The 26767-nt window shown below is 47.5% G+C and overlaps 2 protein-coding genes across 4 annotated transcripts in view; one reads left to right on the forward strand and one right to left on the reverse strand.

Annotated features, from left to right (window-relative positions):
• Positions 1–8323, forward strand: part of COG3 (component of oligomeric golgi complex 3) — a 72552-nt gene extending 64229 nt beyond the window's left edge. For 2 of the 3 annotated variants that reach the window (XM_058684991.1, XM_058684984.1), the window contains exons 21-23: positions 129–256; positions 1534–1632; positions 6376–8323. In XM_058684991.1, the coding sequence (XP_058540974.1) occupies positions 129–256; positions 1534–1632; positions 6376–6405 (257 nt within the window). In that variant the 3' untranslated portion in view covers positions 6406–8323. Of the gene's footprint in view, positions 1–128; positions 257–1533; positions 1633–6375 lie in introns of those variants that run through there. The other variant, XM_058684998.1, reaches the window with a different exon arrangement.
• A 4370-nt stretch (positions 8324–12693) lies between these two features.
• Positions 12694–26767, reverse strand: part of ERICH6B (glutamate rich 6B) — a 51377-nt gene continuing 37303 nt past the window's right edge. The window contains exons 10-13 of the mRNA XM_058685013.1: positions 18354–18439; positions 18037–18189; positions 15648–15873; positions 12694–13378 (exon numbers count right to left, since the gene is read on the reverse strand). Of these exons, the coding sequence (XP_058540996.1) occupies positions 13163–13378; positions 15648–15873; positions 18037–18189; positions 18354–18439 (681 nt within the window). The 3' untranslated portion in view covers positions 12694–13162. The remainder of the gene's footprint in view (positions 13379–15647; positions 15874–18036; positions 18190–18353; positions 18440–26767) is intronic.

Below are 26767 nucleotides of genomic sequence, written 5' to 3' on the forward strand. Positions count from 1 at the left end.
AAAGAAAATTGGGGGGCACATAGAGATCTTTTCTTTGGCTGTTTTTCTCTCCCTTTATTCCTCTGAATGAAAATGGAAGTGTTTCTTCCCTTTTTCTTTGTAATCCTAACAAGGTCCATTCTTTCCAGCAAAGGTCTGTGAGCTTGTAGCAAGTGCCTACAAGACAATAAAAGCGAAGCTGCCTCTGACCTTGAGAAGTATGTCGTTGTACCTATCCAATAAAGATACAGAGTTCATCCTGTTTAAACCTGTTAGGGTGAGTATTGCGATATTTTATTTGAATGTTGGCCAGTCTCTTCAAGGGTTCTTGCCGTGTCTACTATTTTCTTCTTCCTGTGAAATTTAAAAATGTTGGTATACGATTCTAGGAAAGTTGATTAATAATCACTGTGATTCTTGAAGGGCTTACAAGCTAGCACCTGCCTGATTATATCCTCCCCACACCTTTGTTTTAAGTTCTTTACATTACCTATGGGAACAAGATACTTTTGACCTTAAAGTACAAATTAGTAAAAAAAAAAAAAAAAAAAAGTCATCAGACCCTAACATTGAATGCAGCCCAATACTTGAGAAAGCACCATTTCAGGAATTATGCTTCATTTTACTGGTGAGTAGTGGAAATAAATGGCTTGCAGTGGCCGCCCAGGGATTAAATGTCAGAGCAAATTTAGTGCTCATAACTTCCACCTCTGTGTTGAGCTCACATCTTTACCGAAGCATTGGTTGATTTTTACAGTACATTCTATGTATCTGGAAACTTTATTATCTTTTGTGTGAGAAATTGCTGCTGGGGGCTCTTACTGTTCTTGGCGGGGGGACTTGGGGGGGTGGGGGGGTGGGGACAGGAATTACTAGAGTTTAGTTTTTCCAGGGAGTGTATTCTGATAAGTCTTAGGTTGTGCTAGCATGTGAATTATTAAGTACAAATTATATGTCTTTGGTAATCTGATGAAAGATACATTTCCTCCACTGTTTGGCTAATATCATTAAGATTTAGCATTCTTGGAGGGCTGCCTGGGTGGCTCAGTGGGTTAAGTGTATGACTGTTGATTTCAGCTCAAATCATGATCTCACGGTTTGTGAGTTTGAGCCCCACATCGGGCTCTGCACTGACAGTGCAGGGCCTGCTTGGGATTCTCTCCCTCTATCCCTGTCCCTCCCCTGCTTGCATGCTCTGTCTCTCTCAAAATAAATAAATATTAAAAAAAAAAAAAAAGATTTAGCATTCTTAGAGAGAGGCAGACCAAGGAACAGACACATAACTGTAGAGAACAAACTGATAGTTAGCAGAGAGGAGGCAGGCGGGTGAAATAGGTGATGGTGATTAACGAGTACAGTTGTCGTGATGAGCAATATGTGTTTATGGAAGTGTTGACTCACTATATAGAACACTTGAAACTAATATCACACTGTATGTTAACTAGAATTTAAATGAAAACTTAAAAAGATTTAACATTCTTGGTGCTTCGTGTTCAAGACAACCACATGTTTCCGGTGACTCATTTAATATGATTGCCTCTTCTTCTTTCTAAGAATAATATTCAGCAAGTTTTCCAGAAATTCCATGTTTTGCTGAAGGAAGATTTTAGCCCTGAAGATACCCAGATCATTGCTTGTCCTTCTATGGAACAGGTAATCCATCATCAGAAGATCCTTGTTACTTTTTTTTTTTTTTTTTTTACATTTATTTATTTTTGAGAGACAGAGTGAGACAAAGTGAGAGTGGGGGAGAGGCAGGCGGAGTGGGGGAGAGAGGGAGACACAGGATCGGAAGCAAGCTCCAGGCTCTGAGCTGTCAGCACAGAGCCCGACGCAGGGCTCAAACTCATGAACTGTGAGATCATGACCTGAGCCGAAGTCAGATGCTCAACCAACTGAGCCACCCAGGCGCCCCTTTTCAAAAAAAAAAATTTTTTTTTTTTGATCCTTGTTACTTTTATTCCTTCTTGGTTGTTTTACTTGAATAGATAATGTCTTTGAGTAACTATGTTTTTAATTTTAATTAAAAAAATTATACATTACTGGGGTACCTGGGGTGGCTCAGTCAGTTAAGTGTCTGACTCTTGATTTTGGCTCAGGTCATGATCTCATGGATAGGAGACTGAGCCCCACGACGGGCTCCATGCTGGGTATGGAGCCTGCTTAAGATTCTCTCTCTCTCTCTCTCTCTCTCTCTCTCTCTCTCTCTCTCTCTCCCTCCCTCCCTCCCTCCCTCCCTCCCCCTCTCCCTCTGCCCCTCCCCCGTGCATGCTTGCTCTCTGTCTCAGAAAAGTAAAAATTGTACATTGTTTTATTCTGATGAGCAGGAATTCAAACTTTGAGTTGCTGTCTCAGTTTTTTGGTGATGGCTTTATAATTTTGCTTTTTAATCCTTTCTGATATTGAAAGTTGCTGTGTTTAACATGAATGAACTGTTTGTGAAAATTCAAATAATGCTATTTAAGTTTTTAAATAATTTTATTTGAAGTATGCATGAAATGAGGCCCACATTTCAAATGAAAAAAAGTTATTTTAGGGATTCGATGTTAGGGAGAGAGAATGAAACACTTCTAAGTTTAAAGAACTGAATATAGAGCTCAGTCTGTGTTTACTATTATTCATGTATTCAGTTTAGCCAGCTAATTTTTGTTGAGCATGTGTTATGTATTAGAGTAGGCTGGTACTAAGGAGGGTATTTGATTTCTGGTTTTAAGTTTGGTATAGCTTACAGGTTTTATATGTGTAGGGACTAGAAGCTGTGGGAACCTAATCAGAGTGGGTGGAGAGTTGGGAGAAAGACTGCAGGCAGTGAGTGTGGGTGAGTCTTTCAGGGGGTTTTAACACGTTGGGAGAGAAAAGTTGTAGCTGGAGGAGAAATGGGGTCTTTTAAAAATTGAGATAGAACTCCTATGCCATAAAATGCACCCTTTTAAAGTGGACAGTTCATTGGCTTTTAGTATATTCACTAAGTTGTACAACCATCACCACTATCTAATTCCAGAACATTTTCATGCCCTCCCAAAAGAAACCTCATACCCATTAGCAGATTCCCTGTTCCTCCACCTTCTATAATTTACTTTTTGTCTCTATGGATTTGCCCATTCTGTATATTTCATTAAATGGAATCATACAGCATGTTTCCTGTTAGGACTGGCTTCTTTCTCTTACCAGAATGTTTTTAAGAGTCTTCCATGTTTTAGCATGTATCAGAACTTTATTCTTTTTATGGCTTTATATATTCCTTTATATGGATAGATGGGTCATATTTTAAAAAGCTGAGTCTATGGTTCCAGGATTTTAGTTAAAATACTTCTTTTATAAATCGTTTGAAGTAATTATGTGCTCTGTGATTATACTACTAATTTGATATATATAGTTAGGTTTTTTCCACCACTTTGATTTAATTTTGTTTTTTTATTATATAAACTACTTACATGGTTCCCAAGTCAGAATTCTAGAATAAGGTAGAATTGGAGACGTCCTGCTTTCCTTTCAGTCCCCTCCAGCTTTTCCTTCCTTTACTTGTAAATAAATATTATTATTTGTTACTGGATTATCTTTCCTTTTTTTTTTTTTCTTTTAAAGATGGGGGAAAATGCATGTTTGTATGTTCATGAGGATCCAGAGAGAGGGAGAAAATGATGCTGGAAAAAATGCCCTCGAGTGGCGAAGTGGGGGACGGAACTTGGAGGGTGGAGCCTTTGTTAGTTCATAGGTATGGGGTGTTCGGTCGTGAAAGGAAAGACAACTGAGTGTTTGGGCACACGTGGGAGGTGGTGGACAGGATAGGACCTCATAGAAGCTCTCATCTGATGGCTTCATGTTTGTGAGTGAAACGGGAAGCAGGGTCATCATTAAAAGGGAGGAGGCAGGCTCATTTGAGTTCCGTGGTTAAGGATCCAAGAGAGACCATTCAGCATGGTTGACTGGTTTTCCTCCAGTTGTGTCCAGCAGCGTGAATGTGGGTGTGGGGTAGCCAGGTGGGGCTTGCCAAAAACATGCAGACTCTGCGCTCCCACTAGACTCCTGCAGGCAGGATGCACACGTTAGTGTATGTGTATGTTTGTAACTTAAAAGTTCTGTGGTAGATAATCACTCTTACAGACAACTCAGTTGCTTTGCTCTGCCTTTGTTCAGTGTTCTCTTGATGAACGGCTACATTGGTTTCATGAGATACCAGTAGGTCGCCACCTACAGTTTGAAAAACACTGACAGAGAGAGACCCATCATTCTGTGCCTGGATCCTCTTTCAGAACCATTAACCTTTTCTAGATAAAAATAATAATAAATAATAATAATAGCTGATATTACTGACTGCTGCCAAGCACTATTCTAAGCATTTGATATATATTATCTTATTTGATCTTCACTTGACTCCCCTATATTTGCCCCATTTTATCGATGAAGAAGCCGTGGTCCTGAAAGGTTAAGTAGCTTGGCTGAGTTACGCACAAGGTAGGAACCAGAGTCTTGGATTGTTGCTGGAGGGAACCCTCTGGCTTACTGTTGCCCATTGGGGAGCACCTCGCCGGCTCAGTTGCTAGAGTGTATGACTGACTCTTGGTTTTCGGAGTCATGAGTTCAAGCCCCATGTTGGGTGTAGAGGTTACTTAAAAAAAAAAAAATTCCCCGTAAATGGAATGTTTGTGCCCCGTTTTCTTTTTTTTTTTAATTTTTTTTCAACGTTTTTTATTTATTTTTGGGACAGAGAGAGACAGAGCATGAATGGGGGAGGGGCAGAGAGAGAGGGAGACACAGAATCGGAAACAGGCTCCAGGCTCCGAGCCATCAGCCCAGAGCCTGACGCGGGGCTCGAACTCACAGACCGCGAGATCGTGACCTGGCTGAAGTCGGATGCTTAACCGACCGCGCCACCCAGGCGCCCCTGTGCCCCGTTTTCTTAAGATCCAATATATAGCACACAGATTTTGGGGGGTAACTTTTTTTTGTTGTATTTTCAAACTTACAGGAATAAGGTAATATTCCTCATGGTAATATTGGTAATAAGGAACTTTACCCAGTTGTTTACATTTTCCTCCATTTGCTTTATCTTTAGTTTTCTCCCTTCCCCTCCCACTCCACCCCTCTTTTAAGCAATTTGAGAGGAAGTTGGGAGACACTGTGCTCCTTTACTTGGAAATGGTTGTGTATTTCCCAAGAACAAGGAATTCTTTGACCCTACCCCCACGCAGTGATCAAAATAGGAAATACAACATTGATACTATTATCTAATCGACAGTCCATAATCAGATTTCTTCAGTTGTCCCAGTAATGTCCTTTATAGATACGTCTCTCCTGGTCTGGGGTCCAGCCCAGATGTTGCTTTCAGGTGTCACTTCTCTTTAGTTTCTTTTAACCTGGAGCAGCTCTTCGGCCTTTTGGGCTTTGTGTGTGTGTGCGTGTGTGTGTATTTATTTTTTTGTGTGAGAGAGAGGGTGCAAGTGAGCAAGGGCAGAGAGAAGAGAGAAGGGGAGCTCACCCAAAGTGGGGCTCGAACTCATGAACCATGAGATCATGACCTGAGCCAGTCAGATGCTTAACCGACTGAGCCACCCAAGTGCCCCTTTTTGGCTTTGTTGACCATGACAGGCCAGTTAATATCCCTTTATTTGGTGTCGTCTGTTCCGTCATGATTAGATTGAGGTTTTGTATTTTTGGCAGGAAAAACACAGAGGTTATTTTGCATCCCTCTCACCGGAAGTGCAAGTTTATAGAAGAGATTAAGGGACAATTATTTTGATTACTGAAACAGTTTGTCCTGTGTGGAAGGGTTCCTTGCCAAGTTCATTTAACCGCAAGTCTTCTCGCCTGGCTGACAGATGGTCTGTGTGCAGACTGCAGTCCCCCTGCCCCACCCCACGGTGTGTCAGTTTCTCTGGTTGTCCTTGGGGGCCGCTCCGTGTCACGCCCTCCTTTACCGGGTGGGCAGGGTGCTCCAGGGGTCAGGCAGAATTCGCGTGTGAGCTGAAGTTCACTCCTCAGGCCTGTTCTTATGCATTCAAAATAGTCACTCACAAAATTCAGCTTATACACAGCGCTTCCCACAATACACTCTGCACAGAAAAAGGTGAAACTGATTAGATTTATTTCTATCCCTTGTCAGGGTTAGGATGTAGGGTTTTTTTCCTTGTCATTTTCATTGGATTCTAAATAAGTTTGATTCGGTGACCCTTCACAGGCCGCCACAAAGCCCGCTGCCCCGCGGCTGCTTTAGAAATCAGAACGGCATTGTGGGTCCAGCCACGTTCGTTTGGCTTCTTAAAACTCTGAGGCTTTTTCTCTCATTCTTGTTTTTTTGTTTGTTTTTCCTCTCATTCTGATTTGAGGATCTGAGCAACGTTTTTGAGTGTGATGTTCTACAGCAGAACTAACATAGCCTTTCACTTTGCTTTTCAGCTGAACCTTCTACTGTCCGTTTCTAAATAACCAGGCCCGGCGGGCCGTGCGTGCCGCTGTCTGTCCTGTTGGAGCGGGCTGGGAAGTCTGGCAGCCTGCAGGACACCGAGGAACTGTCTGTGGGAATGTCCCCGAGAACCACGCAGGTGCGCTGCTCAGTGCTGACTACAGAATGAAAATTAAGCAGAGTGCTGGAAAGATTGGTGTTTCCCTTTTAAAAACATCACAATGCCAAAGATTAATCTAGGCGTGTGAGAACTGCCTTCTTTAAATGGTCACGAGAAACAGGAGTTTTTCGGGGTAGCTGTGGTGGGCACGCAGTGAAATGGTTCTTAGCGAACGACGTGCAATGAAAATCGGTTACAGTAAGGGGCGCGAAGAAGAACTTTACAGAAGTACAGTTAATTAGAAAGCTTCTAAGAGTAAGGTTTGTTAAAGCCTGAAACACTGCAACACTTTGAGCCACTGAACATTCCACAGAGGCTATTTTTTTTACTTCCAGAAATCTCATTTCTACACTCTATTTAATGTAATGTTTCTCCTATCACTTTGAAGTTTAGTTTGAGGTAGATTGGATGCATCTGAGAACACACTCTGCTTTCCTGGGAATTCGGGGTGTTATCTTTTCTGTGTGTTTGATGTGAGGTAGTTTCAAGATGCAAGGACTCCGTGTAAGGTCCCAGTGTCTGTACTCCTTGAACTGCTTAGGTGCAGAAACGTTCAAAAGCAGGGCCTGGCGCCTCCCGACAATAGAGATGTGCCGTATCTTTAATGAGAATCTTCACGGTGCAATAGTCTGTGTTTGTGAGTGGGAAGTACCAATTAAGGTGGCTTAAATCCGGCACGTCGGGGAGAGAAGGAAACCTGATGAATAGTGCGTCTCGTGCACGAAGGTCAGGGTCACCAGCTTTCTGTGCACTGCCTTCGGTTTTAGTAGCTCTTGGAAAAGTGAACACCTCCGTGTCCCGTGCATCCGTTCATTGGCTGTGCTGGGCCCCAGGCCGGTGGGCCCCTAGCCCTGCTACGGCAGCAAACGTTCTACTGACCGAGACCAGGAGGATGAAGGTGGCCCACCCCTTGACATCTCCCGTACTCTGTCGGGGATCATCCCATAAATTATGCACATCTCTGAGTTTTCCTACTGAAAACTGTTTCCTGATTGGATAGGCTGCTTTTTGGTTCAGGAGGAGTTGGGAGTTATTCAGACACTATCTAGGAGTAGAACACTGATGAGGGTTCTGGAATGTAGCCAGCAGACCTCATTCTGCAGGGCCGTAGGGCATTTCTCATCCCCTTCAAGCAGACTCGCAGTGTGTAGATAGGTTGCATATCCCGATGTCTGTCATTTTAAACAGGTCACTTGTTTTTCACCTCTGTTTAAATTGGTGACGAATGTGGCTTGATAGAGCTTAGCAGTGTATTTTGGGAAGGAAAGAGGTGAAGAGGGTCCGTATTCATTCTTTGACATGAAATGAATGATGTGGGAAGATTATATTTACTTCCACTTACTATTTTAAATACATGTCGAATGAAATAAACTGTAAAATACCCCGTTTTCTGTATTATATGTACATTTGATTTTTTAATAACCTTTCCAAAGAAATGAGGGCATGATTATTGTACATCACTGTGACTGATTTAATCTGATGTACAGAACAAGTTGTGTTCTACTTAAGGATAAAAATATTTGATGGCACTCATTCTTGTGTTTTGAATCTTTTATTCCTGAAACACTCGAACATCTTACAAAGTGTGAAGTAGGTGGTAGTGATCCAACTTGTTTGCTAAATGAATATTTGTTTAAATCTGTACAGTTTCAAGTGTTTACTTATACAAAGAGTGTACATACTTTCAAATAATTAATTTAAAATGCTTTATATTATTTGGCTAGAAATCGCTGTTTTTAATAAATGTGAATTTTTTTAAAAATAAAGATTTTCGCTTCCTACTTTTCCTTACATGTCTGTAATGTGTATGGATTCTCTTTAAAAATATTTTTCGATCGAAGTTTTTAGTGAGGTAGCTTGTGATTCACATGCAGTTATGAGAAATAGTAGTGGGAGAAGTTTCTCCCAACGGGAACATCTTGTGAAGGTAGAACGCATTATCACAAGCAGAATATTGACATTGGTACACTCCGCCAATCTCTTCAGATTTCCTCAGTTTACTTATACTGTGTCGATCTTTTAGTAAGATAATTATTGTGGAAAGACATTTTTGAAGCATCTTAACATGTTTCATCTGTTGAAAGATAATTTTTTTCTTTGTTTGCAAAACTGCCCATTTCCTGAATACCATCATCAGCACAAGTAGTCGTGTTGAAATTTAGCGTTACTGAAGTAGCAGTAAAAAGTCTGTATTTTGCCCCTGGCTTAACAACCCCGTATCTGTAGATTCCCCTCTGCTGTTTATCAGGTTACAAGAAAGAATAGTCAACCTTAGTTTTCAGAGAGGTATTTGGTGAGAGAATGTTGCTTCTCGGAAGAGAGGGACTCTACTGCTCCCTCCCTGGAGCGCCTGTTCCTGGTGGTGGCTCCATTAGCTTGTCTGTCTTCTGATGGCCTTGTCTGTCTTCTGCGCCTCTGTCCGGCTGGCCTCGCCTCCTCCCTACCCTTCCTCCAGATCTGCCCGCTCCTTGAGGACACGCACAGAAGACGCCGCTGTCTCACTCGGGCAGGAAAGGGCTCTGTTGGAAGGAGATGGGGGACTCGGACAGACCAGAGGCGGGAGGGCCAGAGGGACAGGAACCGGAAACATCACAGATCTACATGTTTTTTTCAAAACCGAAGGAGCTGGTCCAGCCCACGGCAGTGGTAGGGTCCTGGACTGGGCATCGTCACTGCTGCTTCCTCTTGGGCAAGCTCGGGACGACAGTCTCTGTCCCAGTTCCTACCGATTTATTGCCTCTCAGCTCCACATCCACCTTTTTTTGGCCCCTCTTTTAGACTCGGGAGCTGGACCCTGAGAACGTTCCTCCTTTGCCAGCGGGTGCAGGGTTAGGCTTCCCAGGGGAAGGGGCCTCCTGTTTCTGGTGTGTTATTTTCCGTCTACACGCAGCTGAGGCAGTGGCAGTGCTTGGGAGGCTGGCGGCGCTCGCTCTCTAGGGAGATTTCTTGAGCTTTCTTGGTCTCCAAGTAGGAAGCGTGCAGCTCCCGGCACTGCGGTGAAATTCCCCACCAGCCAACGGGGGCGGCCGGCCTCCCCCTTGGTGCTGGTGGGGGCCCTTCCAGGTTCTTGGTTCGCTGCTGGGCTCCTCTGCAGAGAGGGGAGTGGAGGCGGGGAGGGGGTGGGAACCCGGGCCTTGCATCGGCTCTTCCTGCTTTTCTGGGTTCTCTTTGGGTTCTCGTTTAGCGTCAGCTGGTTAATCCTTTATACTACATTTTCTCCGTTCAGATCGTTCAGATCAGGTACGGCTTGTGTCCCGCCTGGACCCTGACTGATGCAACCCTGTTCACAAAGCTTCTGTAGTGGGAGGCAGGGCGCGGCTGCCCCCCAGAGCCACTCACAAGCGGGGGTTTCCTTCGGTAGAGGCTGGAGGTTGGACAGCCAAGGAAAGATACCGCCCCACCATGTCTCCACGTGCTCTATTCGGGTCTGCCCCAGATGCCCACTCTCCCCAGGTCCCTGCACAGGCCGTCAGCTCTCCCGTGGGCCCCCAGCGTGTGCCCCCACCGCCACCCCCCCTTCATTCTGTGACCCCGTCCCCCTCACCCAGGGGACTCTGCTTTGCTGTGCTCCACCACAAAGGAACGGTCACGCTGTTTTGCTCTTGCTTGCTGCTCTGCTGCCCGCGCGGTAATCCCCCTGGGGGCAGACAACCTGTTCTTTTCTCTTTGGACCCTGAGCACGTGGCGGGTGCTCAGTGTGTGTCTGTTGCACGACCTCATCAGTTACTGAATTTGTAATTTTGTGGGCAGCGCACGAGGCTCCATTTGCCTTGGGGCGTGCGCGCACCCCTTACGGTACTTGTGAGGAGACCCTTGTGTGTGACCGAGCGGGTTGGTGTGCATAAACGGACCAACTCAGTTCATTTTCATTTCCCAGGGAAGTACCTTTCCCCCCGCAAGTCACTGAAGATAAAATGATAGTAAGTCAGAATTTGCCCTCTCTGGAAGGTGAGGGTCTGGGAGGGGCCCCGGGGGGGGGGGGGGAAGGCAGAGAGTGTGTCGCCGGTTGAATTGTGTCCCCCTCCCCCTACATTCCTGTGTTGAAGTCCTACCCCCCCAGTAGGACTGGAAACGGGACCTTATTTGGAAATAGGGTTGTTGTAGACGTGGTTAGTCAAGATGAGGCCATACCCGAGTAGATCAGGCCGCTCATCCAGTGTGACTGGTGTCCGTATAAAAAAGGGGAATCAGGGGCGCCTGGGTGGCGCAGTCGGTTAAGCGTCCGACTTCAGCCAGGTCACGATCTCGCGGTCCGTGAGTTCGAGCCCCGCGTCGGGCTCTGGGCTGATGGCTCGGAGCCTGGAGCCTGTTTCCAATTCTGTGTCTCCCTCTCTCTCTGCCCCTCCCCCGTTCATGCTCTGTCTCTCTCTGTCCCAAAAATAAATAAAAAACGTTCAAAAAAAAAATTAAAAAAAAAAAAAAAAGGGGAATCATACATACACACACACACACACACACACCCGCCAGGTGCTCGTATAAAAAAGGGGAATCATACACACACACACCCTGCCAGGTGCTCCAGCCGTGCCGAGGACCCACTAGAAGCCCAGGTGCTCGTATAAAAAAGGGGAAACACACACACACACACACACACACACACACACCCGCCAGGTGCTTGCTCCAGCCGCGCCACACACACACACACACACACACGCCCGCCCGGCAGGTGCTTGCTCCAGCCGCGCCACACACACACACACACACACACACGCCCGCCCGCCCGCCCGCCCGCCAGGTGCTTGCTCCAGCCGCGCCGAGGACCCACTAGAAGCCCAGGAGGACCCAATAGAAGCTGGGCAGGGCCAGAACACAACCTCGCCTCCTGCCTTCGGAGGGAAGCCCTTCATCCGGGACCTCCAGCCGCCAGAGGCCTGAGACAGTAAGTGTCCGAGGTGGAAGGCACCTGGCGCGTGGCCTCTGCGAGGACAGCGCTGGCGCACATGGGGGCGGGGTGGGCTCTGGCTCTGCCGCGTGGCCGGCCGGCTGGCGGGTCGCCTCGTTTCCCTCCCGGTCTGGGAGGTGATTCGCGTTCCCTGAGGAAGGTAGTCCCTGATGGCCGTGACGTTGTGTCCACTCTTGGGTAACACCGGCACGGAGGGGCCGGAAATCCATACTTCCGTGTGAAATCTCTGGTCTTTGAACTGTTGGCAACGGGATATGTTAAAATGGGGCTGACCAGACGAAACGCCTCTGCGAGGCCACCTGTTTCCAAGCTCTGCATTAGTGGAAGAGTGCTGTCAGGTTTGCGAAGGGAGAAAGATCTGGGCGAGGGCCCGGCCACTGATGGGGAGCCCCCACACGGAGCAGCACGGAGCGGGGTGCTTTGCCGACACTGACACCTCTCATCCCTGGTGTGTAACTGGGAGGTGAGCTCTGTGGTCGTCCTCCAATTACAGATGAGGAAACTGAGTCACAGGGGGGGCCCATGACCTTGCCCGGGGTCCCATAGCTAGCTGGGGCCGGCTGATCCCAGGGCACGGATGCTTTCAATGCCCTGGCGGCCTGCCTCCAGTCCCGTGGAGGATGGGGGGGGGGGGGCGGGGGACATGGGGGCCGGCTCTGAGACACAGCCACCACGAGCCTGGAGGAACTTGGCGGCTGCCCAGACCAACTTAGGTCTCTAGTGCCTGCTGGAAAAAGGGCTTCTGTGCGCCCTGAGCATGGACACAGATTGACACAGGGCACATCAAACGCTGACGCGGGCTTGCACGGGCGGCTGCTACGGTGCTGGTGTCATTTGTGGCTCGTGACCTTGCCACCAGGCGACTGTTGTTTTAGCTGATGATACCATTTGCCGACAAGGTATGGCGGATGGTGGGAGTGACCGTGCACGGCCCCCACTGCCAGCCCTCTCTTCCAGTTGTCATGGTTCAGGGTGATGAGGACTTCGGTGAAGGTTGGTGGCAGGCAGGGTGAGATCAGCAGGGAAGTGGGGCTGCGAAGGTGGGGCTCTGGTGTCACTGTGGCAGCAGGGGGATGGCTCATTGGCCCCTTGCCAGGCTGGCTGGGAGGAAGGGGTTTCCTATCCGGTCTCGGTTTAAGCTGCAGTGGAGGCCATCCTGGGGAGCTGGGGTACCCCAGGGATGTATGAAAGGCGCACGGTAGGGGGCTGTCCGGCCCCTAAGTCCCCCTTTTCTAGAAACTGCCCCTCCCCCCGCAGAGATATCAAGACACAGCCCCGCCCTTCCTTACCACACAGGACTGCACCAAGAGTGGCCTCCTGATCCAGCCAGCTGGGAGAGGCTGGCTTTGAGACCGTCTGTGTCCTGAGTCAACCCAAGTAGGCTTCCGCGTGGAAGTGACCAGTGGAAGCGAGTGGGACGGGTGTTGACATGTATTGCCTACCGAAACAACGCGCTTCTCGTGCTATCGGCCCAGGGCCGAGTCTTTTCTGTGCCCGGCTACAGAGTCTCTTAGCCCCTTGAAAAATGGTTTTCCAAACTGAGGCGCTGTGATAAGTCCCAAATGACAAACCAACCCTCAGAAGACATGAAGACGGCTTTGGGGTTTTCCTTGGCGCTCCTGATGACTCCACCTTTCTGAGATGCTCAGCGGATGCTGGCGGGGGGCGGGGGGTGGGGTGGGGTGGGTGGGTGGCCGGTCACCAGCTGGTGGCTGTCCTAGTCTGGGAGGTACGATTTCTCCTTCCGTTTCATGTTGCCTACTGCCAAGGAACTGGCAGCCGCTATGAAGTTTTCCAAATCAGGGATGGTCAGGAAATTCAGGATCCTACTCATTTTTCCCAGGAGGATCTGCATCTTCCGGGCCGCTGAACCACATTCTACCTCCAGGATTGCTTTCTGCCTCATTTCACTCAGCACCTCCGGGGTTATGGACTGTGGGAATTCAGAGAAGGCTGGGTGAGCATAAATGCTGCCCAGGCGTCGTGATTTCCACCCCAGGATCAGGCCCCCTGTTGGCCAAGACCAAGCCTTCTCTGGAAACTTCGCCGAGGGGCACGCCTCTGCTCCCGGCCTTGCCCCCAGCAGTACGTCTCTCATTGGCCTGGGCCTGTGGCCACCTGGCCGCAGAGATGTGGGCTGAGGACACACCGAAGCCTGACCCCAAACCAAAGGGTTGCTGGCTCCTGGGCCCTCAAGTGGCCTGCCTTGCAAAGGCTGTGCCTTCCTGGGGGTGTCTGGCTTCTCCCCGTGGATTCCTACCGAGGTGGGGCAGGGAGGGAGATGTCGTCGCACGAAGGGTCTTATTTAAGCCTTACAACGATGTGGTGTCCGTTTTGCAGACAATAATGGGCACGGGAAGTGTAGGAGGCCTGCCTGGTGCCTCACAGGAAGTGGACGGGCTGGCGTGTTCCTCCTAGGACACCCCAGCTGCCTGGCGCAGATAGACCTGCTGACGAGTCACGTGTGTGCTGCGTTGCTTCATTTGGGGCCCACCCTCCACTGGCAGAGCCCCTGGGGCTGCCAGGCCTCCTGGACTCTGCCTACACCGGCCTTTACCTGACCCTCCTCCTGGGCACTGGCTTCCTTTTGTGGCCCTCCTCCCTCAGTAAAACTGTGCGAAGGCCAGCGGCCCGGGTCCTCCCACCCCTGCCAACCCAGCTGCTCCCTTAGCTCATCAGCACGGTGCGGTGGGGGCCGAGTGGGTGGCTGGGGGACTGGGTCGGCCGCTCTGGGACATCTGGGGTAGGTAAGGACGTTGGGACATGACTATTCAGCATGCCCAATGGCAGGCCTCGCCAGGCCAGGTGACCAGCTGCCCACTTCTGGCTGTCCACCTTTCCCAGTTGGAAAACACCTCGGTCCTGGGCGAGCCGAACCCACCACATTCCCTCCACTCCCTTCCAGTGATTTCATTCGGCCTCATTTTGCCCGAGTCTGCTGTTCGGTTGCTTTGTCCATCAACCTACTGCTCTGTCTGCTCACCTCCCGGAAAACATGTGTGTCTGTCTCTCTCCCCAGACAGGCAGTCCTACTTTCAGAGACCTCGAACGCCTCTCTGGTGGGTCTGGAAACAGAGCCTTCTGTGCATGGTGAAGGGGAAGTCAGAGCAAGAGCAGGGTCTTGTGTGGGTCCCAGTGGGGGCGGGGGACAAGGACACCCTATTCCTCTCCTGCCCTCTGGGCCTGGGGAAGGGTCTCGAGAACCCACCTTCTTGCCCTCTTACAGTCAGAACCGCAGGGTGCACACTCACCATTTGTAGTGGGTTGAACTGTGGCCCCCGAAAGCTATGTCTGAGTCCTAATCCCCAGCACCCGGGGCTCCCACACCCACCGCCCTGCACCATCACCTGGCAAGCTTTTAAGGAATGCAGATCTCCAGGCCCCTCCCCAGACTGACCGGTAACTGTGTTTGAAAACAGGGTTTTTGCAGCTGTCATTAAGGATCTCAGTATGAGGCCATCCAGGACTTAGTGTGGGCCCTAAGTCCAGCGTCGGGTGTCCTTACACAAGAAAGGAGAGGGAGACTGGACACACAGACGGACCCAGAGAAGAAGGCTGTGTGAGGGTGGAGGGTTGAACCGATGCCGTAGCAAGCCAGCGAATGCCTGGGGCCACCAGAAGTTGGGAGAGGCAAGGAGGGACTCTCCCCGAGAGCCTGCGGAGGGAGCGTGGCCCTGATGATACCTGGATTTCAGACCTCTAGTCCCCAGGGCTGTGAGGGTGAGTTCCTGTTGTAAGCCACCCGATTTGTGGTAATTTGCTATGGCAGCCCGAGGACACGAATCCATCTTGGCTACTTTCTTGCCCGGCTTGGGCGGCACACCCTCAACTCCCCGGTGCTCATTTGTTTCAAGATGAGTGGTCTGGGGAGGAGAGATGAGGATACCCACGGCAGGACTAGGAACGTAGGTTTCCCCCTTGTGTCTGTCCCTGCCTACTGACGGGGCTGTCGTGTCAGGGGAACTACTGAATGTTGACACCTTTGCTTTCTCGTCTGAGCTCTTTGAGGCTGTCCGGCTCCTCGGCTCCAAGTCTCAAGGGCTCGGAAGTGACTGATTGCTTCTGTTGTGGTCAAGCATCAGGTCAGCGAAGGTGGCCGTGTCGGTTCTCCGTCGGTTGCAGAGATGCCGAACGTGGCCCAGAGAGAGGCCGGTGGCCTGGACCGGCAGGCGGCAGCCTGGCAGAGGGAGGTGAGACCTTACCTTGTACTTGGTGCCCAGGTTTAAGCGGATGTGCTTCTGTTGGTGGTTGAGGCAGAAGGTGATCTTGTCCTGGCTCCTTATTTGTACTTTGATGTACTGGTTGATTTTCAAGGAGATGGACTGGACGGGCGGCGCGTGGACGTGCAGGTTCAGATTCCACCAGTTCCAGGCCTTCTGGTATTTGCCTTTGGGGAAGTAGTAGCCCAGGTTTTGGCTCAGGCTCAACCTAGACCAGAAGGGATCAGGTAACCGTGGCGCTGGGCCCTTGTGCGCGGGGCAGAGCCTCTCCTGTGGCGAATGCAGGCCTGCCCCCCTCCCCTGCCTCCTTCCCTTTCTCCTCCCTCCTGGCCTGGAGGCTCCCACACCCACCGCCCCGCACAATCACCTGGGAAGCTTTTAAGGAATGCAGATCTTCAGGCCCCACCCCAGACGGACAGAATGTGAATCCAGAAGGTGGGGGTCAGCCCTTCCCCAGTGTGCACAGCATCCTTCCCTTTGGGTTTTGGACCCGGAGAAGATGTGGTTATCTCTTGCCTGCCTTATTGGAGAATTTTTAAAAATGCTTTATGTGAGGCTAAGTCAAATGTCCTAAAACTTTTTTTGCCCGTAATTTTATGTATGTCCCTGAACAAGCCACGTATATTCTCTGAGCCTAAGTTTCTTCATCAAGAAAATAAAAGTAGTTCCTAGATTTCCCTAAGGTCTCTTCTGGCCTTTGAAAGCGAGTGTCACTGGGGACAAGAGGCCCTAATGAATGTCACCAGGTAATGATCTGAGAGAATTGGCTGAGTTTCTTGCCCCCGCTACCTAGCATCCAGTAACTTCTTCTACCTTTGAGGCATTGATTTCTGCACAAAAGGCCCCCAGGGCAAGGCAGATACCTCTGAGAACAAAGTTGTCAACTAGGAAATGAGGCATCTGGGTGACTCAGTGGGTTCAGTGTCCAACTCTTGATCTCAGCTCAGGTCATGATCTCACAGTTCATGAGATCTAGACTCTGCACTAATGAATGGTGTGGAACCTGTTGGGGATTCTGTCTCTCCCTCTCTCTCTGCCCCTCCCTCTCTATCTCAAAATAAATAAACAAACTTAAAAAAAACTCAAAGAGAAAAAGAAAGGAGAAACCCCCCAAACACACAGAAATTAAAAAAAAAAAAACTTAAAGAATATGTAAGAAAATATTCTTTTTTAAATTTTTTTTTTCAACGTTTTTTATTTATTTTTGGGACAGAGAGAGACAGAGCATGAACGGGGGAGGGGCAGAGAGAGAGGGAGACACAGAATCGGAAACAGGCTCCAGGCTCCGAGCCATCAGCCCAGAGCCTGACGCGGGGCTCGAACTCACGGACCGCGAGATCGTGACCTGGCTGAAGTCAGACGCTTAACCGACTGCGCCACCCAGGCGCCCCTGTAAGAAAATATTCTTAAAAACCAAGGCTGGGAGAGTGAAACAAATTTTTGGAAGTAAAAACAAAAGTCTGGTTTTGACTACCAAGAAGAAAAGCAGTATAAAGTTGATGCAAGACAGTAGGCATTTCCCACTCCATGACCACTTAGTAGGGAAGGGAAGTGGGAAATCCTGAAAACGCTGAGTACTTACCCCAAAAAGGTAGAGAAAGATTTTGAAGTGGCTGGATTACCTTGATTTGGTGGGATGAAGTTTCCCACTATTGCCAGAAATGGGAACTTAATGGGGCACCTGGGTGGCTCAGTCGGTTAAGCGTCTGACTTCGGCTCAGGTCATGATCTCACAGCTCGTGAGTTCGAGCCCCGCGTCGGGCTCTGTGCTGACAGCTCAGAGCCTGGAGCCTGCTTGGGATTCTGTGTCTCCCTCTCTCTCTCTGCTCCTCCCCCGCTTGTGCTCTGTCTCTGTCTCTCTCTCCCAAAAATAAATAAAATGTAAAAAAAAAAAATTAAAAAACATTGGAAACTTAAGTTCAGTTGCACTGAGATATTTAGAAGTTTGGTTTTGTGTACAATACATGAGACTCCAAAGCACTCACCACGCCCTCCTCTCTGAGCCACCTGGAACAGAGGGGCACTGGGTCTTTCTAAGGCAATTGTCACCAGGTTTGACTCTCAAGAAGCATGGAGGAGATACAGCCCGTGGGACGGGTCACTGTGAGTCTGTGGTTGCTGTTTCACGCACGAGGAAGCAATGGCACCAAGGACAGAGTGCCTTCCCTGAGGTCAGGGACCTGCCTTGCTGCCCTCACGATACCCATCGTCCCCTTTGCAACATGTGCAAGTCAGAGAAACAAATTCACAAGCGAATGAGAGAGAGAGACTTACCCAGTGCGGGAGGACAGCTGTGCAGCCTGGGAATCAAACCTTAACCACACTGCTTCTCCTTGGAGAGGGATGTGTGGCTCTCTTAACCCAAACTTACCAGATTGCTTTGTTTTCATCGTAGAAGGTGGCATGGCCAGAGTTGTTGATAAGGGCCCGGACACAACCTTCTTCACTGTCTTCTAGAATGATATATATGAACTTTCTCTGTTTTGTACTGAGGATGAGCATAGCCAGCTTTCCTGATGGATAACTGGAAGACAGTTAAGGCACAAGCACCCTCTTGGGACCCCCAGGAAAGGCAGAGAGCCCTGCAGAGGACACAGGGCTCAGGAAAACCCATGCCCCAGCCCCAAACCACAAACTTCTTAGGTGTCACATGTGTCAGTATGAGTGTCCCTAGGCTTTGGTGGATACTGTATTTGGCCTGAGTCATCAGGAAACAGAATTTGGAAGACAATCCCACTGGGGTAGAGAATTATTTTTCCATCACCTTGAGGCACCTGGGAAGAGAAAATGAGCTTATGAAAAGCGCACAGGGGCTTTGTCCCAATTCAGAGTCTAGTGTTGTCACTAGAGTGCTGGGGGTCTATTTACTCTCTGGATGCCCACCCATCACTACCCCAGCCATTGCTACCACCATCTTGCTGGGGGTTCTGAATAGGAAATCTCTCGGGGCCTCAGTTTATGTGTCTATGTGATGAGGCTAAAATGGATCACTGTGTGTGTGTGTGTGTGTGTGTGTGTGTGTGTGTGCACTCACAGGCACACACACAGATTTTATTTTTATTTTATTTTTACTTTATTTTTAATGTTTATTTATTTTTGACAGAGAGAGAGAGAGAGAGAGACAGACAGACAAACAGACAGAGCATGAACGGGGGAGGGGCAGAGAGAGAGAGAGGGAGACACAGAATCCGAAGCAGGCTCCAGGCTCCGAGCCGTCAGCACAGAGCCCGACGCGGGGCTCGAACTCACGGACCGCGAGATCATGACCGGAGCCGAAGTCGGCCGTTCAACCGACTGAGCCACCCAGGTGCCCCCACACAGATTTTAAACTATTATGTCAATGACTCCAGTGGTTATTGGTTGTATTTGTTTCCAAAGGCTGCCGTAACAAAGGAACACAAACTGGGTACTTTAAAACCCCAGAGATTTATTCTTTCATGGTTGTGGAGGCCAGAAGTCTGAAATCAAGGTGTCAGCAGGGGTGGTTCTTTCTGGAGGCTCCGAGGAAGAATTTCTTCCATGCCTCTCTCCTGGGGTTTGGTGATGACCTGGGATCCCTGTCGCTCCTTGCCTTGTCTACACGTGGCTGCAATGTCCACCTCCAGCGTCACATAATGTCCGCCATGTGTCTGTGTCTTCACGCGGCCATCTTCTTGAAAGAACAGCAGACGTCCTGGATTAGGGGCCCGCTTCAGCATGACCTCGTCTTCACTACTTCCATAAAGACCGATTTTCCAAGTAAGGTTCCATTCTGAGGCACCAGGCGTTAGGACTTAGATAGAGCTTTTCAGGGGAATACAGTTCAACTCATAACATTGGCATCACTCGGGTGTTTTATGTCTTCTTGAGTCAGTTTTAGTGAATTATATTTTCCCGGGACGTTGTTCGTTTTAGGTAAATTTTCAAATTTATTGTCCTAAAATTGTTGTCATGTAGTGTTAAAAAAAAAAAAACCCCTCTATTGCCTCTATAGTTATGACCTTGTCTTCATTCTTTTTATTGCGACTCTCTTCTCTCTCTCTCTTTTTTTCCTGGATAAACCTTGCTCGAAGATTTGCCTATTTTACTAGTCTTTCCAGAGAACCAGCTTTTGGTTTGCTTCCTCTACTATCACTTTGTTTTACATTGTATCAGTTTTCAGTCTTACTAGGATCATTTGTACGCTCCTGTTGGTTTTCCATATTACTCTATTTTATTTTTCTAATTCCTTGAATTGAATATTGAGCTTGTTGGTTTTCCTCCTCCTCCTCCTTAATACACGCCTTTAAAGCTATAGCACTTCTTGGGGCGCCTGGGTGGCGCAGTCGGTTAAGCGTCCGACTTCAGCCAGGTCACGATCTCGCGGTCCGTGAGTTCGAGCCCCGTGTCGGGCTCTGGGCTGATGGCTCGGAGCCTGGAGCCTGTTTCCAATTCTGTGTCTCCCTCTCTCTCTGCCCCTCCCCCGTTCATGCTCTGTCTCTCTCTGTCCCAAAATAAATAAAAAATGTTGAAAAAAAAAATTAAAAAAAAAAAATAATAAAAATAAAGCTATAGCACTTCTTGCAAAATACTGTTTTAGCTGTTTCCCATGCATGTAGATGTTAACCGTGAGTTTCACTCTAAACATGTTCAAATTTCCAGTATGATCTCTTCTTTGACACCTATGTTATTTGCAAGTATGTCTTCAAATTTGCAAATGCACGGGGTGCTTTTGGAGATGTTGTTTATTATTACTACATATTATTAAATATTTACTTATTTATTATTAAAATTCATGGGGGTAAGAGAGCATAGTCTGTGTGGTATCAGCTCATGGGAGAGGATAGTGTTTGCTGGGACTTGCTTAGTGGCCCAGTTGTGTCATCAATTACCATAGCTATTTCACATGTAGCTATTTCTTTGAGAAGGACCCATGTCCTGGTCTTGTGTTCCCATCTGGGCATTAAAACCCACGCTCCTGGATTATCAGGATGCACCGTTCTCCCACCTCTCGCTCTCCCCTCCCCAGCACCCGGCGACCCCCTGCCTCCCGCTTCCCACACTTGCGCTCTCGTCGTACCCTTCTGGCGTTCAGTTTCTCTATTTGTGGTGTTATTTCTCTTACTTTCTTACACACTCTGCTCTGTGTTTCTGACGCTTTGTACATTTCATCTACATTTCCCAGATGTTTGCAGCCGGAAGGCTTTTGGGGTCATCTAGTGTCCCACCCCACTCTAATTGGAACTCAGATTGGTGGTTCTCCAATTAGCATTATTGTTTTTTACATGATTATTTATATATTTTTGAGAGAGAGAGAGAGAGAGAGAGAGAGAGAGAGAGGGAGGGAGGGAGAGAATATGCAAGCATGGGCACACTGAGGACGGGCAGAGAGAGGAGACACAGAATCCCAAGCAGGCTCCACACTGTCTGCGCAGAGCCCGACTAGAGGCTCGAACTCGTGAACCATGAGATCATGACCTGAGCCGAAACCAAGAGTTGGATGCTCAACTGACAAAGCCACCCAGGCGCCCCACCAACTATTATCTTTAACGATGAAGGCCCGTTTGTTCAAGAAAGCTTACAGCAGAATGCCCACATCTAAGGCGATGAAAGAAAACGATACATTTGCCTGAGGAGCTGGGGCGGAGGGCTCCTGAGGGCATCCGAGTGAAAACCAGTCTGTGAGGTGACAAAGATCTGCAAACCGACTCCAACCCCACACCCAGCACTGTGCTGAACACTTTACCTCCACAGCGCGAGAACTCTGCAAGGTAGGCACCGTCATGATCTCCCTTGAAGACGAGGCTAAATGACTCGTCCCGTGAGAGAAGAGCCAGAGTCCAGGAATCTGCCCCTTGCTTGCCTCCAACCAGTAAGCTCCCAGCCACTTCCCACATTTAGTCTGCAAATCACTGTTCTTTTCTTTTCTAACCTAAAACAGGTGCTTTGTAAAGACATCCGGGGTTGGTTTGTTCCTGATGGCCTGTAAGAAGCTTCTAGACATTGCTCATGGGAGAGGATATTTGTAGTTTAGGTCTTATTTTCAAACGCCCCCTGAAAGCCAGACTTTCTTGAGAGGCTTTCTGCCTGTCAAATCCAATTGTCATGTAATGACATTTTCCTAGTGATGAAGACCCCATGGGCAAAGCAAAGTCTCTGACACAGAGGAGAAATTGTCACATTTTCTCTCACTGGGAATTATATAATAAGTGGCTTATCTAAAAGCCTAAATCTCATCACCATTTGCCTGGGGACAGGGTATGAGAGTAGGAGGTAAAAGTTAGGAGAGAAGGGACTACATCTCAGGCCCTCCCTTCGGTTCTACTAGAGAGGAAACTGCCTCACGGGCAGGGCCCTGTGCTATGAGACAACGGCTGTCTGTCCCTGAGCTCTCTCTCTGTGGCCGTCTGTCCCTGAGCGCTCCCTGCCTGCTGTGGAGCTGCTGGCTTCTGGGCTGGCCGGGCTGGCCCCTGCCTGAACACGAGCACACACTTCCAAACACTGCTACCTGACTCAGCAAGCTACCTGGAATTTATTGCTCATTTGAAAAAAACGAAAAACAGCCAAATGTTCCACTCCTCATGGGCCTTTTGGGCAGCCCCATGTCGTGGGGTGGATTAGGAAGGGACCTCTGCTTAGATCACTTAGTGGGAAACTTCCCCTTGGCTGCAAGGATATTTAGACAGACGCTGCAGGAGTAAAACCCTGAGGCAGGACAGGACAGGGATTGTGGGAAACATGGGGTTCGGCAGCCCAGCTGGAGTAAGAAGCCAAGGAAGGTTTCACTGATATATTGGAAGTGAGGAAGCTGGAACCTTCTGAGGGCTTCCAACATCCTTGCCATTCACTGCTTGGTACAACCTGGAGAGCCCCCCGGCTTTCCCTCAATTTCTCCGTCCACAAGAGTTCTGGCTGCTCCACTGACTTCCTTCTTCACACAGGCCCAAGAGATGAAGGGAGACTGAACTTTCCATTCCTTCCATGGAGGCTGAAAGAGTCATACCTTGGTTGACAGTATCGGTTTCCAGTTCTCTCCTACTTTTGCCTCAAGGTGAAGCAACCCTCGTCATTTTAAGATGTTCGGCTTCTTATCCTCTTAGTGCAAACTGCTTTCATTTTCCTTTGGACACACGGCAGAAATGCGTTTCCCAGTTCTCTGGCATCTAGGAGGTGGGGTCATGTGACTTGTTGGGTGAGTAGAATGTAAGCCTAGACCTTGACTTCACTCCTGTCCACGCAACAGGATACAAAGGACTCCACGATGGCGGAGGCCCACCAGAAAGGAGCCCAGAGCCCCCAGAGCCAGCCTTGGAGGCTCAAAATCTCGAGTCTTACTCTGACTCACCAGGCTCTACCTGAACAGGGCATCTGAGCCCATTTCCCATCCTCCTCACTTGCTCACAGCTGTCCTTGAGGAAAGGCCTCAGGGCCTTTGCAACTCTTTGCTCCGCCCCTCATTTCACGCATGCCTAGACTCAAATGGCACTTCCCCAGCTGCCTTATACTTATCAGAACAACTCTCCGCTCCGGCCAACAACTCATGAGCCCCTGAGGCTACTTCATCCGTGGTTCCTAACAATACCTGACATAGCACTCACCAGGATTGCTGTGCATCGGCGGTCTCCTCAACTGGAACAGAAGTTCCGTGGGCACAGGACCTTTGTTTTGTTCACCTTTCTATCTCCAGCACCTAGAAGAGGACCTGGGCCTAGTAGATTCTCACTTTATATGTTCAGAAGGCATACAGTCTATCACATCTTCCTAATGCCCCCTTCAGCGCCTCTTTTTTTGAGCTTCAGACCTGATCGCTAGCTCACTCTGAGGGACTCCACTATTTTGAGATGTTTTCACTTGTGTGTGGTATCCATATACTATGATACACGTTTTTATAACTGTACTGTGTAGGTGTTTTTTTTTTTTTTTAAATAGGCTTTATTTTTTAGAGCAGGGCACAGCAAAACTGAGCAGAAAGTACAGAGATTCCCATATGTCTTTTGTCCCTAACACATGCACAGCCTCCCCCACTACCTACACCCGGCACCCACTGTCCGTTATCGTCAATAAACCTGCATCGGCACATCACTACCGCCCAGAGTCCATAGGTACGTTAGGGTCCACTCTTGCTGTTGTATATTCTTTGGGTTTGGAAAAGGTATCACGGCGTGTATCCATCACACTGTGTCATTTTTACTGCCCTAAAAATCCTCTGTGCTCCATTGATTCATCCCCCCTTTTAAACTTCTGGCAACTACCGATCTTTATACTGTTTCTCTAGTTTTGTCTTTTCTAAAATGTCATATAGTTAGAATACTACATATCTTTTCAGGTAAGTCTCCTTGACCTAGTAACATGAATTTCAATTTCCTCCACGTCTTTTTATGGCTTGGTAGCTCATCTCTTTTTAGCACCGAGTAAATATTCCATTGTATGGATGTACCACAGTTTACTTATCCAGTCCTCAAGGGATGGCTTTTTGTTTTGTGCTTTTTCTGTTTGTTTGGCAGAGTAATGATTTTATTTTAGAACATCTTTGCAGAAAACATGGTCTGATGAGGTATAATCTTATCTTTCGTTTTCTTTTCAAATTTTCATTTAAATCCGGTTAGTGAACATACAGTGTAATATTGGTTTCAGGACTAGAATTCAGTGATTCATCACTTACATACAACACCCAGGGCTCATCATAACAAGTGCCCTCCATAATACCCATCACCCATATAGCCCATCCCCCACCCCCCTCCCTCCATCAACCTTCAGTTTGTTCTCCATCTTTAAGAGTCTCTTATGGTTTGTTTCCCTCTCACTCTCTTTTTTAAATCTGCCTCTCATATGTTCGTCTTTTTCTTAAATTCCACATATGAGTGAAATCAGATGGTGTTTGTCATTCTCCAGCTGACTTACTTTGCTTAGCGTAATACACTCTAGCTCCATTTATGTCATTGCAAATGACGAGATTTCATTCTTTTTGATGGCTGAGTAATATTCCGTCGTAGATGTATACTACATCTTTATCCATTCATCAGCCGATGGACATTTGGGCTCTTTCCACAGTTTGGCTCTTGTCGATAGTGCTGCTATAAACATCGGGGTGCGTGTATACCTTCGAATCAGTATTTTTATATCCTTTGAGTAAATACCTAGTAGTGCAATTGCTGGGTCGTAGGGTAGTTCTATTTTTAGCTTTTTGAGGAATCTCCATACTGTTTTCCAGAGTGGACGCACCAGTTTGCAATCCCAGCAACAGTGTCAGCGGGTTCCTCTTTCTCCACAACCTTGCCAACATCTGTTGTTTTCTGTGTTGTTAATTTTAGTCATTCTGACAGGTGAGAGGTGGTATCTCATGGTTTTGATTTGTATTTCCCTGATGATGAGTGATGTTGAGCATCTTTTCACGTGCCTGTTACTCATCTGTATGTCTTCTTTGGAAAAATGTCTACTTATGTCTTCTGCCCATTTTTTCACTGGATTATTTGTTTTTTTTGGGTGTTGAGTATGAAAACTCATACTCAACAATTTATGGATTTTGGATACTAACCCTTTGTCAGATATGTCATCTGAAAATATCTTCTCTCATTCTGTAGACTGTCTTTTAGTTCTGTTGGTTGTTTCCTTCACTATGCTGAAGCTTTTTAACTTGATGAAGTCCCAATAGTTGATTTTTGCTTTTGTTTTCCTTGCCTCCAGTGATGTGTTGAGTAAGAAGTTGCTATGGCCGATGTCAGAGGTTGCTGTCTGTGTTCTCCTCTAGGATTTTGATGGTTTCCTATCTCACATTTAGGTCTTTCCATTTTGAATTTATTTTTGTGTATAGTGTAAGAAAGCAGTCCAGTTTCATTCTTCTCCACGTAGCTGTTCAGTTTTTCCAGCATTATTTGTTGAAAGACTGTCTTTTTTCCATTGGATATTCTTTCCTGCTTTGTTGAAGATTAGTTGACCATATAGTTGTGGGCCCACTTCTGGGTCTTCTGTTCCACTGATCTATGTATCTGTTTTTGTGCCAGTACCATACTGTCTTGATGACTACAGCCTTGTAATACAGCTTGAAGTCCCGAATTGTGATGCCTCCAGCTTTGCTTCTTTTTTTCAGGATTGCTTTGGCTATTCGGGGTCTTTTGTAGTTCCATTACACATTTTTAGGATTGTTTGTTCCAGCTCTGTAAAAAATGCTGGTGGTATTTTGACAGAGATTGCATTAAATGTGTAGATGGCTTTGAGTGGTATAGACATTTTAATAATGTTTGTTCTTCCAATCGTGAGCATGGAATGTTTTCCCACTGCTTTGTGTCCTCTTCAAGTTCTTTAATAAGTGTTCTATTGTTTTAGGTATCTTATGGCTTTTGGTATAATTCTAAATGGGATCAATTCTTTGATTTCTTTATCTGCTGCTTCATTATTGGTGTACAGAAATGCAACAGATTTCTGTACGTTGATTTTATATCTTATGACTTTGCTGAATTCGTGTATATTTGCAATTTTTTTGGTGGAGTCTTTTGGGTTTTCTATATAGAGTATCATGTCATCTGCAGATAGTGAAAGCTTGACTTCTTCCTTGCCCATATGGATGCCTTTTACTTATTTTTGTTGTCTGATTGCTGAGGCTAAGGCTTCCAGGACAATGTTAAATAGTAATGGTGACAGCGGACGTCCCTGTCTTGTTCCTGACCGTAGAGGAAAAGCTCTGTTTTTCCTCATTGAGGATGATATTAACTGCAGGTCCTTTCTATATGACCTTTATGCTGATGTTGAGGTATGTTCCATCTATACCTACTTTTTATCAAGAATGGATGCTATATTCTGTCAAATGCTTTTTCTGCATTTATTGAAAGGACCATATGATTCTTATCCTTTCTTTTATTAATGGGGTGCATCACATTGGTTGATTTGCAAATACTGAACCATCCTGCAGCCCAGGAATAAATCCCACTTGATTGTGGTGAATAATTCTTTTAAGGTACTGTTGAATTCGATTTGTTCGTATGTTGTGGAGAATTTTTGCATCCATATTCATCAGGGATATTGGTCTGCAATTCCTTCTAGTGGGCCCTTTGTATGGCTTTGGAATCAAGGTAATGCTGGCTCCATAGAAGGAGTTTGGAAGTTTTCCTTCCATTTCTATTTTTTGGAACAATTTGAGAGGAATAGGT

Source organism: Neofelis nebulosa, chromosome 1 (genome assembly GCF_028018385.1).
Source record: "Neofelis nebulosa isolate mNeoNeb1 chromosome 1, mNeoNeb1.pri, whole genome shotgun sequence".
Taxonomy (NCBI): Eukaryota; Metazoa; Chordata; class Mammalia; order Carnivora; family Felidae; genus Neofelis; species Neofelis nebulosa.